Raw genomic sequence first — 17651 nt, 5'->3', positions numbered from 1 at the left:
TTCCAGGTCTTGCATACACTTTCTGCCCTTTACCGCATTCCTATGGTCAGACAGAATTCTCCCTCCACCATCTAGGAGGAAAGCCAACAAGAGTTGGAGAAGCTCTAGAACACCTTAACCATTAACTAGCAATTAACTCCATCCCTAGAATCTATACACAGCTGCAGGCAGAAATTATGAGAAAAACTAAAACATAAAACGGAAGAGTGATGTTTAAAATATGGTCAAAGCAAACTGTTACAGAAAAAATAGATGCTGGTTTTAAAAAAAAGAGGGCAGTTAGAATTCCAACTTTAAGTCTATGAGTGGATAATTCAGTGCACGTTATAAAACAATCTAGGCATTTCTTATAACACTTTATAACCACCATGCTGTGTAAACAATAGCAACATTTTCTTAGAAAGTAAATATAACGAAGAATAGGATGTCTATACCTATTTATAGAAAGGGCTAAGCCTGTAGATTGGAAGCAGAAGAGACAAACATTGTTAAAAAGTGACAAGTTTTCTCTTTGTAAATTTTGTACATGTGTTTAGGAAAGTGGTGACGGGTGAATTTTCTTAAATCACAGTTTGATACTTCTAGAGAGCTGCAGCTCCAGGGTCTGTTAGCTTGACACTGACTACCTGAACATTTGTTAACATATGGTTGGATTTTCTGATTATACAGAAATAGCTAGGTCTGGGCCAGTGAGAAGGAGGATGAATTTTCTTTGGTTTCAGGTCTCTGTATTCACAAGAGCAGTCTGAATATGAATTTTTCAGCAATTGAATCACAGTGTCTAACTGAGGTTATTTAGAACTTGGTACCTTATTAAAGGGACAGTTTGAAGGCTCTAGGACTCTAATTTTAGCAGTCTCATTTAAAGCTTTTGCCTTTTCCAAATTATCAATCTCTTGCTTTTAGCAGTCGTGAGACAGATACAGAATGTGCTGCCAGTCACTGTACAACAGGATTCCCCTTGAATTTATCATCCCTTACACTGCAAGTGAAGTTACTGGAACAAAACAGCATTAGATGGCTTTGTTTTTCTCAATTGTACAGTCCCATAACATTTATCTCCACATGGGACTGTTTCAACATTCTCTGTCATCTAGAAGCCCCTGGGTGCCTGTCAACTCCTGGTCTAACTGCCTAGACAAAGTAGAGTGCATTAATCTATACAATACCCTTTACAACTGAGACAGAAGTTACTGCATGGCACCTTTAACTCTATGTTGAGTTTCATCTTTGATGCATATACATCAGTGATGCCCAACATGCAAACCATTCACACCTGGCACCATAACAATATGGAATAGTTAAACACTACATGTTCTTTCTTACGGAATAGATTATAATTAACCAATATCACCCAAAAGTTAGCTTTTTGCAGATGACAGTAAATTAGCAGATATAAGAAATATAGACATGTACAGCCCTCTATATTTCTCATATATCAGAATTTACTTTAATCAGTGTTTGGAATGTTTTCAAAGATACTGAGGCATTATGCTGAGTGTTTTTAAAACAGGTAGAAGCACTTTGGGTGCCTGCTTCTTTGCACTCACTTTCCCACAAATATTTCTCTGTCATTTCCTCATCTAAGAGGCACATTAAACCTACCACAGTTTGCATAAAAAAAAGGATCTGTGGTCACTAGGGGTGTCTCCACTGCAGTTAGTGAGGGCTACAGCCCAGACATTGCCCCTAACCCCATTCCATCTTCCAAGAAAAACCTCTAACCAGAGCTATGAGGGTGCTTCAAGCCTGAGCTAGCAGGAATAGCTGAGAGTACAGGCTCAAGATCAGGGTTCTGCTTCCGCCTAGGTTAGCAGCCCATCTACTTTGTGGTGAGAATGCCAGCTAATCAAGCTTGGGTGCTGTTAGCCCTTCAAAAACACATCCCGCAATTCCACCTGGGCTCTGCTTTGTATAGTTAACTCCTCCATTCTTCCGCACTGGAAGCCACTGGCTCAGCATTTAACCCGCACATTCCTTGGGTTCACTTGAGCTGCTTTCCACAACACTTGAACAGAGGTGCTGTCCAAGAAATCCTCCTCACTAGGGTAACCAGATGAGAAGAAGAAAATATCAGGACACACTGGGGGGGCTGCCGGTGGAGCAAACAAAAAAAAAAAAACGGAGTGTCGCGAAATATTGGGACACTCCTGATTTTATCAGGATGTCTGGTCACCCTACTCCTCACGGTCTGCTAGGTGGCCAGAAGCTGATACCAGCCTTTTGGTAAATCTGTGGTGTGACATCAGGAAGACCCAGACACTAAAGATGAATTAAGAAAGTGGCCCAGTTCAATGCATCATTAAGAACCAAGGACATCTTGCTAGAAATCCAACTCAGCTTAGGCGCTAGTACAGTACCATTGTACACAGAGACACAGAGTTCTGACTTGGATAGGGCTTCGCAGTGTGGATGGCTCATGCAAGACTAGCCTGGGCTAACTCTGATAAGATGACAAACCCTAACTAGCCTTGTTCACATTTCACAACACAATAAACACTTTGGAGTTATAAACTAATCTACATAAAATATAATAGTTAACTGTGTTAAAGGGTCACTCAAGCCTTGCAATCAGTGACACAGCTCAGTCACTGAACTTCTCTTCAGACTTTGGGACAAACTGAAGAAACTAGCAAAGAACTATCTGAAGGTTTTCTATGTGTGAGTCATCTATAGAACTATATAGAAAATATACATGTATTTGTTTCAGTGTATGTATTTAAGAATAAGTTAGATAGCCTCTATATTCACAAAGATGAAAGCTCGCACAAGATTTGTTTTAGACTTTGATTTAGACTAGGGCTGTCGATTAATCGTAGTTAACTCACACGATTAACTCAAAAAATTAATTGTGATTAAATCGCACTGTTAAACAATAGAATGCCAATTGAAATATATTAAATGTTTTCGGATGTTTTTCTACATTTTCAAATATATTGACTTCTATTACAACACAGAATACAAAGTGTACAGTGATCACTTTATATTATTTTATTACAAATATTTGCCTTGTAAAAATGAAAAAATAAATACTATTTTTCTATTCACCTCATACAAGCACTGTAGTGCAATATCTTTATCGTGAAAGTGTAACTTTCAAATTTAGATTTTTGTGTGTGACATAACTTCACTCAAAACCAAAACAGCGTAAAACTTTAGAGCCTACAAGTCCACTCAGTCCTCCTCCTTGTTCAGCCAATCACTAAGACAAACAAGTTTGTTTTCATTCACAGGAAATACTGCTGCCTGCTTCTTCCTTACAATGTCACCTGAAAGTGAGAACAGACGTTCGCATGGCACTTTTGTAGCCGGCATTGCAAGGTATTTACGTACCAGATATGCTTTGGTACCACCACTCCAGATGACGTGATTTCATGCGGATAATGCGCATTAAAAAATAATACATTAAATTTGTCACTGAACTCCTTGGGGGAGAATTGTATGTCTCCTCTTCTGTTTTACACGCATTCTGTGATATATTTCGTGTTATAGGGGTCACATGTTCATTTTAAGAACACTTTCACAGCAGATTTGACAAAATGCAAAGAAATGACCAATCTGAGATTTCTAAAAATAGCTACAGCACTTGATCCAAGGTTTAATAATCTGGAGTGCCGGCCAAAATCTGAGAGGGACAAAATATGGAGCTTGCTTTCAGAAGTCTCAAAAAAGCAACACTCTGATGTGGAAACTACAAAACCCGAACCACCAAAAATGAAAATCAACCTTCTACTGGTGGCATCTGACTCAGATGATTAAAATGAACATGCGTCGGTCCACTCTGCTTTGGATCATTCTCGAGCAGAACCCGTCATCAGCATAGACGTATATCCTCTGGAACGGTGGTTGAAGCATGAAAGGACATATGAATTTTTAGTGCATCTGGCATGTAAATATCTTGCAACGTCGGCTACAGAGGTGCCATGTGAATGCCTGTTCTCACTTTCAGGTGACATTTAAACAAGAAGCAGGCAGCATTATCTCCTGCAAATAGTAACCAAACTTGTCTGAGCAGCTGGCTGAACGAGAAGTAGGACTGAGTGGACTTGTAGGCTCTAAAGTTTTAACCTGTTTTGTTTTTGAGTGCAGTTATTTTTTTGTACACAATTCTACATTTGTACATTCAACTTTCATGATAAAGAGATTGTACTACAGTACTTGTATTCAGTGAATTGAAAAATACTATTTATTTTGTTTTTCACAGTGCAAATATTTGTAATAAAAAATACATATCAAGTGAGCACTGTATACTTTGTATTCTGTGTTGTAAGTGAAATCAATATATTTGAAAGTGTAGAATACATCATAAAATATTTAAATAAATGGTATTATTAACAGCTCAATTAATGGCGATTAAGTTTTTTAATAGTTTGACAGCCCTAATTTAGAGAGCTCTTGGCTTTTAAAAAAATTTAGCTTTTTTTTTTTTAAATCTCTAATAGTGTTTTTCTTATTTAAATTTTCTCCTTGCATAGCTTTACTTTTAACTAACTGAAATAGGCTGTGCAGTAGATTTATGGTATAACATTTTTCCTTTCGCAATTTTGAGATCTGGTACAGCACAAACAGTTCAGCCATGTAATTCCATAAACTACACGCCACTTGTCCCAGCTAGCCAGATTCATCTTCTGTAGGGAGGAAAATAAATTATAAAAATATGATTCCCACTTCAGGAAGGTACTTAAGTATGTTTAAGTACCTCCTGAACTGGGGCCTTAATCTGCTTTTTAGCTAAAATTCTAGTTAAAAGCTTTTATTGCAGAAGTTTTCCATTCATTATAATATGGTATTATTAAAAGTAAAAGAGTTTATATGTTTGTGACATTAGATACTCTTTATTCAGATGTAGCTTTAAAATAAGGCATTACAGTGTAATTTTATGTTTTCCACCAGCAATATTTGCTCTCCACCAAGTGCCCCTTTTATAGAGGAAAGGATAAAACGCACGATACTGAATGACATTTGCTTTCTAGAAAACATTTTTTACATTTTTTAAAATATGCACAGCAGATTAAGGTATTTATAATTACATTTTACAGTAAACACACACACAGTATGCCAATTACCCATGAGGGAAAATACTTTGTGGTACGCTATTGTAGTGTCAGTTTGGGTTATCTACTAGGTTTAAAAAAAACCACAGACAACTCTCTCCTCTAACATTTTAACTTTTCATTATTTTTAACAGTAGTTCTTCCTTTTAACTTGCCATGGTATCACTTATCAGCAAATGGTTCTGGGGCTCTAGGCCTGCTGGCTTTTGTCCTATTTAGGGTGAGATTTTTGTCCAGGCATAGCTGTGTCGTAAAGGGAGCAAAGGGGCAACACTATTTGGAATGTGTGGGACCAAGCCATGGAAGGGTAAAGCCCTGAGGTGAAGCTAGGAGATAAAACCAGGGCAAGAAAACAGATACAAATGAAGTGCAAGGTGCCAGATACAGATGGCATAGGACCAGCAGTGATTTCACCAAAAAATGGTTACTTGCCTTTCATAACTGTTGTTCTTTGAGATATGTTGCATATGTCCATTCCACTCTTGATGTGTGCGCACCCCACACATAGATGCTGGAAAATTTTTTCCCTCAGAGGGACCTCTTTAGGCAGCTTTAGCACCCTATGCCACCATGCACCACTGGTGCAACGATAAATGGCTCAGTCGACCCTGAGCCCCCTCAGGTCCTTCTTTTTGGAAACTCCAATGTAGAGAGGTAGGAGGGTGGGTCATGGAATGGACACACGCAACACATCTCAAAGAACAACAGTTACAAAAGTTTAGTAACTGTTTTTTCTTCTTTGAATGATTGCACATGCATATTTGATTCTTGGTGACTCCCAAACACAGGAATCGGAGTTACACACACACACGCGCGCACACACACTGTAGTACAGCTCAACCAAATTTGGCATTGTCTCTAGAGTACTAGATGATGGAATAATGGGAAGCGAAAGTATGCACTGGTGACTAAGTTGCTGCTATACACATGTCCAGGATAGGGAATCTGCGCTAGGAATGCCGCCGAGGAATGCTTGCGATCTTGTAGAGTGAGCAGCCAGCTTCCATTGTGGTCAAATGCTTGCTAGATCATAACAAGCACATATACAAAAAGATATTCAAGATGAAATTCTCTGTTAGGATCCTGAAAGGTCTCTCTTTCTGTCTGCTATAGCCACAAAACAGTTTAGTCCTGTCTATGTAGAATGCCAGTACTCATCTAACGTCCAATGTGTATAACCATAAGCTGTTCTTCATCCCTAATTGCATGTGGCTTGGGATAAATACAGGTAAGTAGATGGACTGATGTGAAAATCTGCAACTCCCTTAGAGAGAAAACTCAGATGAGGGCATAAGTACAACTTATCTTTAAAGAAGACTGTACAATGGATTGGATGCAAGGGCGCACAGTTCAGAGGCTCTAATGGCAGAAGTGATAGGAATTAGGAAAACCATCTTCCACGAAAGGTACAATAAACAGAATTTTGCCAAAGGCTCAAATGCTGGTCTTGTAAGTCTAGACAAAACCAAGTTCAAGTCCTAAGGGGAAACAAGCTCCCTTAGTTGAGGGCACAATCTTTCCAGGCTTTTAAGGAATCAAATTGCCATGTCATTAGCAAAAACGTAAGTTATCCACGTGTCAAGTATCAGAGGGGTAGCCATATTAGTCTGGATCTGTAAAAGCAGCAGAGAATCCTGTGGCACCTTATAGACTAACAGACGTTTTGGAGCATGAGCTTTCGTGGGCCAATACCCACTTCGTCAGATGCACGTCGTGCTCATGCTCCAAAACGTCTGTTCGTCTACAAGATGCCACAGGATTCTCTGCTGTTTTTAGTTATCCACATGGAAAGCTGATACTGCTGCCAGGTGATCCTTGATAGAGAAAATGATAGTGAACTTTGATAGAGAAAATTGCTAAACCTTGTTTCAGGTACAGCAAAAAGTTGAGTATATGTTGGATGGACACATGCATTGGTGAGACAACGGTTTGATAATCCCAGACAGAGAACTCTTCCTAGAGGAGAGCTTTCTGCTAACTTAGTAAGACCTGGCAAACTTGCTCCAAGCAAGCTTCCTCTTTGGGATTTAACCTTGGCGTTTGCAGGTCATTAAATTAAAGGGACTTCCAGTTCAGGTGGAGCAGCTAACTGTGGTCCTGAGAGATCAAATCCGGGTGCAACTGAAGTAAGACTGCAATTGCCACTGAGAGGACCAGTAGGGTAGAAAACGCGTGATGACAGCAACACACTGGGGTGTGATCCCACTTGATTTTTAGAAGCACTCTGTGTAGAAGTGGGATTGGGGGAAAACCATAGTAAAGCTCTTCTGTCCAGGACAATAGGAAGGCTTCTGTGATGGAGCCCGGTCTGAGGTATTGCAGGGAACAGAACTGACAACATTTTCTGTTGTACTCGTTCACAAATAGGTCTATTTAGGGAGTCCCCCACTGCTGGAAAATGCATCTGGCTACATCTGGGCAAAGAGAACACTTGTGGTGATTGGAAAAGGACCTGTTCAGATGGTCTGCTGGCTCATTCTCCATCCCTGGCAGGTCAGAGGCCTTGAGGTTGATTGAACACGCTATGCACAATTTCGACAGGAATTCCTGACAAAGGAGGAATGAGAGAGCCCCTCTCTGCCTGCTCAAGTAAAACACTGCTGCACTGTTGTCTAAGAACGAACAGATTTCTCCCATTGATATGAGCTAGGAAAGTCTAACAGGCAAGACGAATCACTCTGAGCTCTCTGAGGTTGATATGAAGAGGGAGTTCCCTTGAAGACCAAAACCTCAAGTTCAGAGAGGCTCCACATGAACTCTCCACCCTAGAGGTGATGCAGTCATCAATGGTTTAAGGCTGAGGAATGGAACGCCCACACAGACATTGACAAGCTAACTACCAATTCACCTAAACTAGAACTCACAAAGGTACCATGAGCACAGGGCTCAGATGAAAGTGCAAGGTGAGTCACCTGAGGCCAGCCACATCTGGATGGGCGTCATGTGCAGCCTCACACGTTGTACTACACGTGCACACAAGGCCATGTGCCCCAGGAACTTCATACACTTTTGGGCTGTTGTGACTGAATGAATCTTGAGGTCTGTCGTGAGAGATTAAATAGATTGGTTTCAGTAGAGTTCAATACAGCCCCTATAAACTGCATCTTCTATACCAGGCAAAGGATAGACTTATCTGTATTGATTAGAAGGCCTAAGGCCTTGAAGGCTGACTATACGAGTTGAATGCTGCATATAACCTGAGCTTTGGACCAGCCACTGACTAACCAGTCATCTAAGGAATGGTAGACCCCGTGCTGCTAATCTACTGAGGAATGCTACTACCATAGATTTTGCAAACACATGAAGAGCTGCAGACAGGCTGAACGGAAGCTCCATGAACCAGTAAGGCAAGAGTATCACTAGGAATCTGGGGAACTTTCTGTGCCCTTCATATATCAACACACAAAAGTAGGCCTCTCTTGAATTGAGGGCAGCATACTAGTTTCTAAGATCCAGAGAGGGAATAATGGACACTACGGTGACCAGGCAAAACTTTATCTTTTTGAGATAGATGTTGAGCTGACACAGGTCTAAGATAGATCTGCAGTATCCCTTCACTTTCAGGGTTAGGCAATAATGGGAGTAGAAACCCTTCCCTCTGAAATTCTGTGGAACCTCCTCTATGGCTCCCACCTGAAAGAGGTTAAACCTCCTGGACCAGAAGTTCTTTGTGAGAGGAGTCCCTCAAGAGGGACCAGGAGAGATGGTGAGAAAGAGGAGCAGAAATAAACTGGTGGGTGTACCCCACTTCTACTGTGCTCAACACACAGCGGTCTGTGGTGATACGGGACCAAACACTTAGGAATTGGAAAAGGCAGTTTGCAAAACAAAGGAAAAATAGGTATGTCTGGTATGACCAGGGACGGCGAGTTATATGGGCCCCTTGGTGCCGAGGATCCAGCAAATTCAGGGCCCGGGAGCCCATCTCCACCAATGTTTGGGGCCAGGTGGCTCCACCAGCCCCACCTGCCACCACGCATGCCTCCCCCGGAACATCCTCTGGTACCCAACACAGGGACGGTGAGGGGCCTTCCTGGATCTAAGAAGGGCCCGATTCCTAGGAGCACGTGCAATGACTGTGCCAGGTGAGTGCACTGCTAGTAGAGGAAAGGGGGCCCCTCCCCTGGATCTCTTTGCTGTGGGTGGGGAGAGGGCTGGGTGGAATGTGGAGTCCTCCTCTCTGGCCCCAGCCCCAGGACAGTCTGGCTGAACCCCAAACTCTTCATCCTCAGCCCCGCACCCCCAGGCAGAGCCCTCACCTCCCAGCACCCCAACCCTCTGCCCCAGCCCTGAGCTCCCTCCTGCACCATGAACCCCTCATCCCTAGCCCCACCCTGTAGCCCTTATCCTTCCACACCCCAACTCTCTCCCCTAGCTGAGCCTCCCCACCCCAAATCCCTCATCCCCAGACTGAGCCCTCATCCCCAGACTGAGCCCTCATCCCCCACCCCTGCACCCCAATCCTCTGCCTCAGCCCTAAGCCCCCTCCCACACTCCAAACCCCTTGGCCCCACCCCATTAATTTTGAGTCTTTTAATGCACAGAGCTTAGCATCAGTCTGCCCTGAAAAGAGGGAAAAATCCCTCAAAGGGCAGGTCCTGCACAGTCTGCTGGACCTCCAGGACTGCAACAGGAGCTCCTCCACATGGTCAATCCTGAAACCATGGACCTGGCAGCCAAGTAAGCCACATCCAGAGCAGCTTGCAGCAAGGCCCTTGCCACCAGGCCCTTGCCACTGATTTTCCCTCATCCACTAGCGAGAACTCCTGTCTAGCATCTTCTGGGAGCATGTCTTTAAATTTTAGAATAGAGTCCCATACATTCACGTCAGACCTGCTCAACAGTGCATGCTGGTTTGCAATCCTGAGCTGCACCCTCACAGTAGAATAAACTTTCCTACCAAACAGGTTTATCTTTTCTGAATCTTTTGATTTTGGGGTTGTACTCTGATGTCCCTGCCTTTTCCTGTCTTTAGTAACAGATACTCCCAGAGGAGGGAATGGGAGTACAGGAACTCATAACCTTGGGCAGGCACATACGGCTTGTGCTCAGCCTTTTTTGATGTGGGGAGAAAGAATGCAGAGGTCTGCCACAGATTCTTAACTATCTCACTGAGAAGAAGAGCCATTCTGGAAGGACCTGCAGTGGCAAAAATACTGATCAGGCAGTGTGAGGATACTTTTCCTTCCTCCACCCGTATGCCCAGATTTAAAGCAACTCTCCTCAACAATTCTTGGTGTGACTTATAGTCATCTGGGAGAAGATGACACGACCCCTCCTGCGACTGCCTCATCAGAGGAGGAGGAAGAGAAGCCCAGCACTGGCTGCAGATGCTCCTCCATTTCCTGATCTGCAGGGTCTTGTTGAGCTGGTTCTTGCTGTCTGGTACTGGACTCTGTACCAGAGTCAAGAATGAGTCCTACCTGGTGAGTAGCTCCATGTATGGGCCTTTCCAATGCCACCAAATAGAAGTGCCCAGAATTTGATCTGGAAACAGGGAAAAGACCCACGGATTAAAAAAAAAAAAAAGACACTGGACAGGCATAGTGCACCCAGTGATCTCCTGACCACCCACTTCTACGGTACTCCCATGACAGGATCCATGAAAGGATGGAAACATCTGGAGGAGGGGTAGATAGTGTGGCTCCAAGGCTGGGAAATGCTGCACCTGACCTCCAATTCAGAAGACAACAACTTTCCTTCCACTGACCATCGAGGTGCTATTCCAGATGATCCATGTCGACGATCCATGCCAACATTGAGAGGTCCCCAGAGAAGCGAGTATCGTGAGTTTTCCCTTTGATGGTACAGAAGGACAAGCCATCAGGGGTACATGAGGCTGGCATGATATCGAGTGCTGCAGCAGTCTGGCTGGTTCTCCTGTGTTCATCAGAACTGATAGCATCAGCTCTTGTACTGCCTGTAGTACTGGCACTGACAGAGAGGAGGTCTCTGGCAGCTGCAAATGCCTTTGGTATGATCAATTCCAAAACAAAGTGGATATAATGCAGTGCCAGAGATGTGGAAGGTGCTTCCTCTGGCTCTGGACTTGACAGAACGTACCTAAGCTGCTGTAATCAACAGTGGCATCTTCTGCAGCTCTGATGCAGAGGCGAGCTTATACTCAGACCACACACCACTTATCCCCATGTCTAGCAGACTTCAGTGCTGGGGATCTTCCCCTTTCAGCAGTCTGCTTCTAATGCCTCTTCTCAGGCACTGGGGATGGTGAAACTGTTGTTAGGACTCAGGCAGAGTAGAAGGCGCACTGCTCATTGACGCTTAGGCACTTGGTGCCAAGTTTTACCAATCTGGGTCACATGGAGGTCTCCATCAGTAGAAAGTTTAGCCTGGCTTCACAATCTTTCTTCGTGCAAGGCTTAAAGTCTCTGCATATTTGGCAATGCTCCCCAATGTGATCTTCCCCAAGGCACTTCAAGCAACTTGAGTCTGGGTCACTCAAGGGCATAGCCCTATGGCCCAAAATGCAGGCCTTGAAGTCTGGTGACCGAGAGATCCCTCAGCACCAGGAATCAACCAAAATCATCAGATGGAGTAAAAACCTAACAAAACAAACACTAAACTATTTACAATAAAATGCAAGAGAACAGCGTCCACTGAGAGTACATGGTCTAGATGAGGGGTCTCAAACTCAGTTTACCTTAGGGCCAGTGTCAGTCCTCAAATCCTTCCAGTAGGCCAATAATGTCATTCGTGCTGCCCAGAACCTGCCCCCCGAAACTCCACCCCCCCCCCACATAAGGCTCTGCGACGGAGTTTGGGTGGGGGAGGCAGTCTAGGATAGGGGATTTGGATATAGGCTCTGGGAGGGAGTTTGGGTGGGGGAGAAGGCCTAGGGCGCAGGCTCTGGCAGGGAGTTTGGAGGTGGGAGGGGTGTAAGCTCTGGGATGGAGTTTGGGGGGCTAGGGGGTATGGAGAGGGGCGCAGGCTCTGTGAGGGAGTTTGGGGGTGGGAGTGGGTATGGGTGTAGGCTCTGGGAGGGGGTCAGGGGTGGGACGCTTACCTGGTGCTCCAAGGCAGGGCGAGGTGGGCCAGGGGGCCTCCGCACGCTGCTGCCCCCATGCACTGCCCCCGCAGCATCCCATTGGCCACGGGGGCACTCAAGGTGGAGGCAGCATGCAGAGGCACAACCCCACCCCAGCCCTTCATGGAGGGGCCAGCAGCCACTGGAGTGAGCAGGCAGACACCGCTCAGCTCCGCTGTGCTGCTGGGGCCTCTGGGACAGGTGTGTGCCTGGGGCGGCAGATGGGGCCAAGGGAGACACCCAGCCTCAAAACTGCTGGAGCTGCACGGGCCACACGGGAGAGGCTCACGGGCTGCAGATGGCCTGTGGGCGGGAGTTTGAGACCCCTGGTCTAGATAATACTAAGTCCTGCCGTGAGTGCAGGGGACTGGACTAGATGACCTCTCGAGGTCTTCCTGTGCTATGATTCTATGAAGAAGAAGAAGAGCAGTTCCAGGGACCATCACGGTCAATAAGAAGGAATTGAGGGGGCTCAGGGTCAGCTAGTCATTTATACTACTAGATTCAGTGGCATGCAGCAGCAGAGGGCACTCAAGCCACCCAGATAGTTAACACTGAGGAAAAAAATTCCAGCAACTCTATGTGGAGTGAATACACATGTGCAATCACTTGAAGAACAAAGTCATCTATCAATCCATTTAGATTTGATAGACAGTATGATCTCTTACTACTTAAATGCACCAGGGTTCACTAGATATGGCACTGGATTAGGAGTTAAGACACCTGGTTTCTGTTCTCATCTCTACTATTGAACTGCCATGTCATCTTGGACATGGAACTTCACTTGTTCCATTTCTCTTCTGATTCTCTATCTGTCTTACCTATTTAGAATGTAAAGTTTTGGAGGCACTTGCTTTCTGTTCATGCAAAACCTAGCTCAAAGAGGCCTCAATCTTGGTTGGCACCTGAAGGCGTAACTATAAATTCAAGCAACTACAAAAAGCTATTTTTAACCTCATTAACTACACAATACACAGAAGAAACTGGAAATGTAAAAGTTAGGTGTCCCACTACTTACAACAATTCAGACCTATTTCATACATGAACCACTGAGAGTCTGGTGTAATACTTTTATCTAGCTAAAGTTTATATATAGTTTGTGTTTAATTTTATCCTTCTTAAAATTTTATACTTGCTACATTTTAATTTTAGTGCCAATGCTCACAAGCAGGGCTGGCACTTGGCAGAGGCAAACATTAATGATTTTAATTACAACTAAATATACTGCAAAAAACATATCAGATAGTGGCTTTTTGTTTGTTTTTTAAAGTTACATAACTTTTTTCCTCAAAAGGTCTGGTCCAGGGGTGGGGAAACTATGGCCACGTCCAGCCCGTTGGACCTTTTAATCCGGCCCTTGAGCTCCTGCCAGGGAGCGGGGTTGGGGGCTTGCCCTGCTTCGGGCTCCAGCCTGGGAGCAGGGTGGGCAACTTTCCATGCAGCTCCTGGAAGTAGCAGCACGTCCCTCCTTCAGCTCCTATGCATTAGGGGCAGTCAGAGGGCTCTGCATGCTGACCCCACCCCAAACACCACCCCCCGCAGCTCCCATTGGCTGGGAACCGTGGCCAATGGGAGCTGTCAGGGTGGCGCCTGCCAACGGGGGGGCATGCAGATCTGCCCGTCGGAGGGGGGATGTGCCACTGCTTCCAGTAAGTTCTGCCTGGCATCCGCATCCCTGAGTCCATCCGTCCACCCCCCGCCAACTACCCTGATCCCCCTCCTGCCCTCCAAACCCCTTGGTCTCAGCCCAGAGCACTCGCCTGCACCCCAACCCCCTCATCCTCAGCCCCACCCCAGAGCCTGCACCCCCAGCCGGAGCCCTCACCTTCTGCACACCACAATGCCCTGCCCCAATCCAGAGCCCCCTCCTACACCCTGAACTCCTCTTTCTGGCCCCACCCCAGAGCCCACATCCCCAGCTGGAGCCTGCCCCCCCGCCCCCGATTTCATGAGCATACATGGTCTGCCATACAATTTCTATACCCAGATGTGACCCTCAGGCCAAAAAGTTTGCCAGCCCCTAGTCTGGTCTCTTCCTAAGTCAAGTCTGGCTGAACACAACTTTCAACAAGCAGTTAAAGACAGCAGAGTAAAAGTTTCTAACTACACAAGAAAAATATACTTTTGTGTTTCAAACTTGAACACCAATAACCATAAAAAGTGCTTTCAAATAAATGAGTAGCAGTTTGCTAATCTCTGGCATCTATTAACCACAGATAAACTTCTGTATTACACGCACCGCGCATGCACCATACTTGGTATACTTAACTACAAGAACATTAACCTGTTCTCATAAGGGTATCCACAAAGAATGGAGCCCCAGCTCCAGGGCTGTCTACCTAGGGGATGCCTTGGAACCACAAACCCTGCAGTCCCCCTGTCCAATGCAGTCTGGCAGTTGAGCTGACAGGAAAACAGGCAAATATTTAAACCTGCCTGTATTCTACTGGAATTTCATCAAATCAAGCTGCCTCCACTAAATGTTTTGATTTTGACAAATTAGCAAAAAATGTTTTGTAAGATTTTCCCAACCAGCCCTAGTATCTTTGTAGCCCATTTGTTCTTTGAAGATATCGATAAGTGAACACCTGTGACTAGAATGCATTCCAGTGATTTAATTAGATACTTAATGTTTCAAATACTGACATAAGAAGTAGTGTTGGAAAGAGCTATCAAAGATGTAATGATTTTTCCACTAAACTTTCAGTTAAGTAAAATGCTCAGTTAAATAGATTGAACTGTAATTAGTTGTTTCATCTGCCTTGCAACAAAGTACTACAAGAAAACTGAAGAGATGTCTAATTTCAGAGTTGAACCAACTTTTACCATCTGTGTATACACTCCTGAAATGCTATTTTTTATTTCTGTTATTAAAATAGCACCATTTTATACAACCAATATTCTGGACATAATCACACTTTAATGTCACATCCTGAAGCTGGAACACACAGATTAAAGAAGACAGGAATTGGTTTTTAAATTGAAGACTTTTTTTTTTTTTTACAAAATAAACAAAAAAAAACAACCAAAAATACTTCTTCATTCAAGGTTATATTTTTCTGCACTTTTACCAGGAAGTCACCTTTCCATGTGAATGGTTACATGTTTGAGGAAACCAGTTTGTATATAATATGGAAATTTTCTGTATTTAGTCATTTTAAAACCAACTAATTTAAAGATTAAAAATTCAGCAATTAGTTTTCTTTTCATGAATAAGTTATTTCAATTGCAAATACTGACTCAAATTTTGATGATGTCTAAATCACACTTATACTCTTCCGTGAGCACAAGCACGTGCACATACACAGAGGCCCTTTCATTACTCATTTGAAATATGAATTTACCAGACATTGCTGAATTTGTATTAGTTAAGCTCTCATAAGAATCAGATAAAAAACTCTAATTGCATGAAAAAAAAAACATTTCCAGGTAAAAACTATATAAGCATCCCATTCACAGCTGCACTACAATACCTCAGTCCTACTCAACTTTTGTTATTTAGAGTCACTGGCAGTTATCACAACTGTGCTTTCCTACATGTGTAGGCTTTTTTCTTTTCTTTTCTTTTTTTAAACACAAATAAAATAAAATAAATAATGAGCAGAAGAGATCAGACCACCACAAGAAACTCATTTTGACCTCATGTCTAACCAGGAGAAAGATTACTGCACTAATGTGTGTTACCAAGCATAGGCTGTAAACACCACTAAGCCCATGATAATGCAGAGGTGTTTACAGGCATAGAGTTCTAAAAGTCTCAGACATTTACCATGTTACATGACTAGTCTTGACAAATTCATTAATATATCTGAGGCATTAATATATTACAATAAAAGGGTATATATGTGCAAAATCCTTTGGTCAGTTTATACTCAACCTGTCCCTGCATTCACACAATGTAAGAACATATATATTTAAAGCTTATTTTAGATTGAAGTGGTCTGGAGCAAAGTCTTTAAAATGTCTTCACCTGAAAGAACCACCAAAAATGGGAAGAAGTCCACTGATTACTGCAACTCACTAAACTGTGCAGTAAGGGCATGATAGGCTGTGATTCTACCCAGGGTGCCTGGGTCAGTACATACAATGAGCACAGTGGAAAAACAGTTGTTCTCCAGGCTGCATCTTTGATTTTGCCACAAGTGCTGGATCTCTTTAGACCAATAAGTTTACAGCCTTGTTTCAACTCAGAAAAAGGTCAAGTCAAGCCTGGGTTTAGCTAACATGAGCTAGCTACGCCAGATCTAAACAGGACTGCTTTTCTTCAACACAAAGCCATAGAGGTCCAATCTGTGGCTTGAGGCGAGATGGAAGGTCTTTACTTCTTTTATCTTCAGAATCAAAAGGATTGTTAATTTAAAATTTGGGGCTAAATTAAATGCATGTTTTGAAAAGACTGAAATTTAAAGACTCAGACTGTTCAGGATGTTTTTTGTCAAGTTGATTTTATGCATTGAATGATGCCTCTCTACTCTCTCTCCCTCCCTCTCTCTCTCTCTCTCTCTCTGTGTATGTATGTGTATGTATATATATATATATATATATATATATATAAAATAATGTAATCCCAGCACAACTATTTCATTAGTCCACGAACAAAGCCCATTACAAGCAAGCTCTTATTCTGGGATGCAGTTAGTTCCCAGATTGAAAAAAGGGGTTATTACTAGTAAGTGAAACAGAGTTCACCAAAGAAAGCCACTCAATTCCATCAAAAAGCCACAAACTTTAAAAAAAAAAAATGATCAGGTTAGCAGACATATCTATTTTCATTGCTCATGCAATAATGATTCAACTAAAGATGGTTTCTTGATTCACATATTCATAAACATTTAAATTTGCACATTTCATTATTCATTAGTTTAAACATAAATAGTACCTCTAACATAAGATCATCTTATGCTTGACGGTAATTCTAAACTGGTACGGTGTATGAGTAAAAACATTGTTTTAAAACTAATGTATCAAAATTTGGATTCCTGTCACAAACCACAATTATAGCGTTCATCTTACATATCAGTAAGAAAGACACTGATTTAAAATTTAGTTTAGTTAGATACCTTGTTTATGAGATGCTCAGTGACGACTTCTCGTAGTCCAGTGTACAATTTTTCTCCATGCTTATGTAACACCATAGTATATGCATTCCTATACAGTTCCTCAAAGCTGAGACCACTGTTATTCTTACGCTGGATCTCTTGGATCGCATTTTTCAGGAGATCCCAGATGCTGTTTACATATTTCTCATCCATGGTCATCTGCAATAGTGAAGAAAAGAAATGAGTATTTTCCAGAATTAAGAACTTTGGCTATTAGAAAATTAGATGGAAACTACTGTAATTTGAAAACAGCAGTAATGGCTTCTGTCAAATTTCTCTGATTTGAAATTTATGACATTTATCAGAACCTTAGATCAACAAGAGTTGACAAGACTGGTAGGGATTAACTCCACTGAGTCAGCCCTTTGCTGTGATTTTTCCAAGTACACAGTCAATGGCATCTTTTTTTTTTTTTTTTAAACAGACTTTTTTTCCTTCAAAAACAGAGTTTTC

At 42.9% G+C, this 17651-nt stretch overlaps 1 protein-coding gene across 1 annotated transcript in view; it reads right to left on the bottom strand.

Annotated features, from left to right (window-relative positions):
• The window catches only part of CUL3 (cullin 3), a 107732-nt gene that overhangs the window by 66750 nt on the left and 23331 nt on the right, over positions 1–17651 (bottom strand). The window contains exon 2 of the mRNA XM_032777911.1: positions 17160–17357. Within this exon, the coding sequence (XP_032633802.1) occupies positions 17160–17357 (198 nt within the window). The remainder of the gene's footprint in view (positions 1–17159; positions 17358–17651) is intronic.

Source organism: Chelonoidis abingdonii, chromosome 8 (genome assembly GCF_003597395.2).
Source record: "Chelonoidis abingdonii isolate Lonesome George chromosome 8, CheloAbing_2.0, whole genome shotgun sequence".
NCBI classification, from domain to species: Eukaryota; Metazoa; Chordata; order Testudines; family Testudinidae; genus Chelonoidis; species Chelonoidis abingdonii.
Note: the sequence above shows the minus strand (reverse complement) of the source record. Positions and strands in the feature narration are given on the sequence as shown.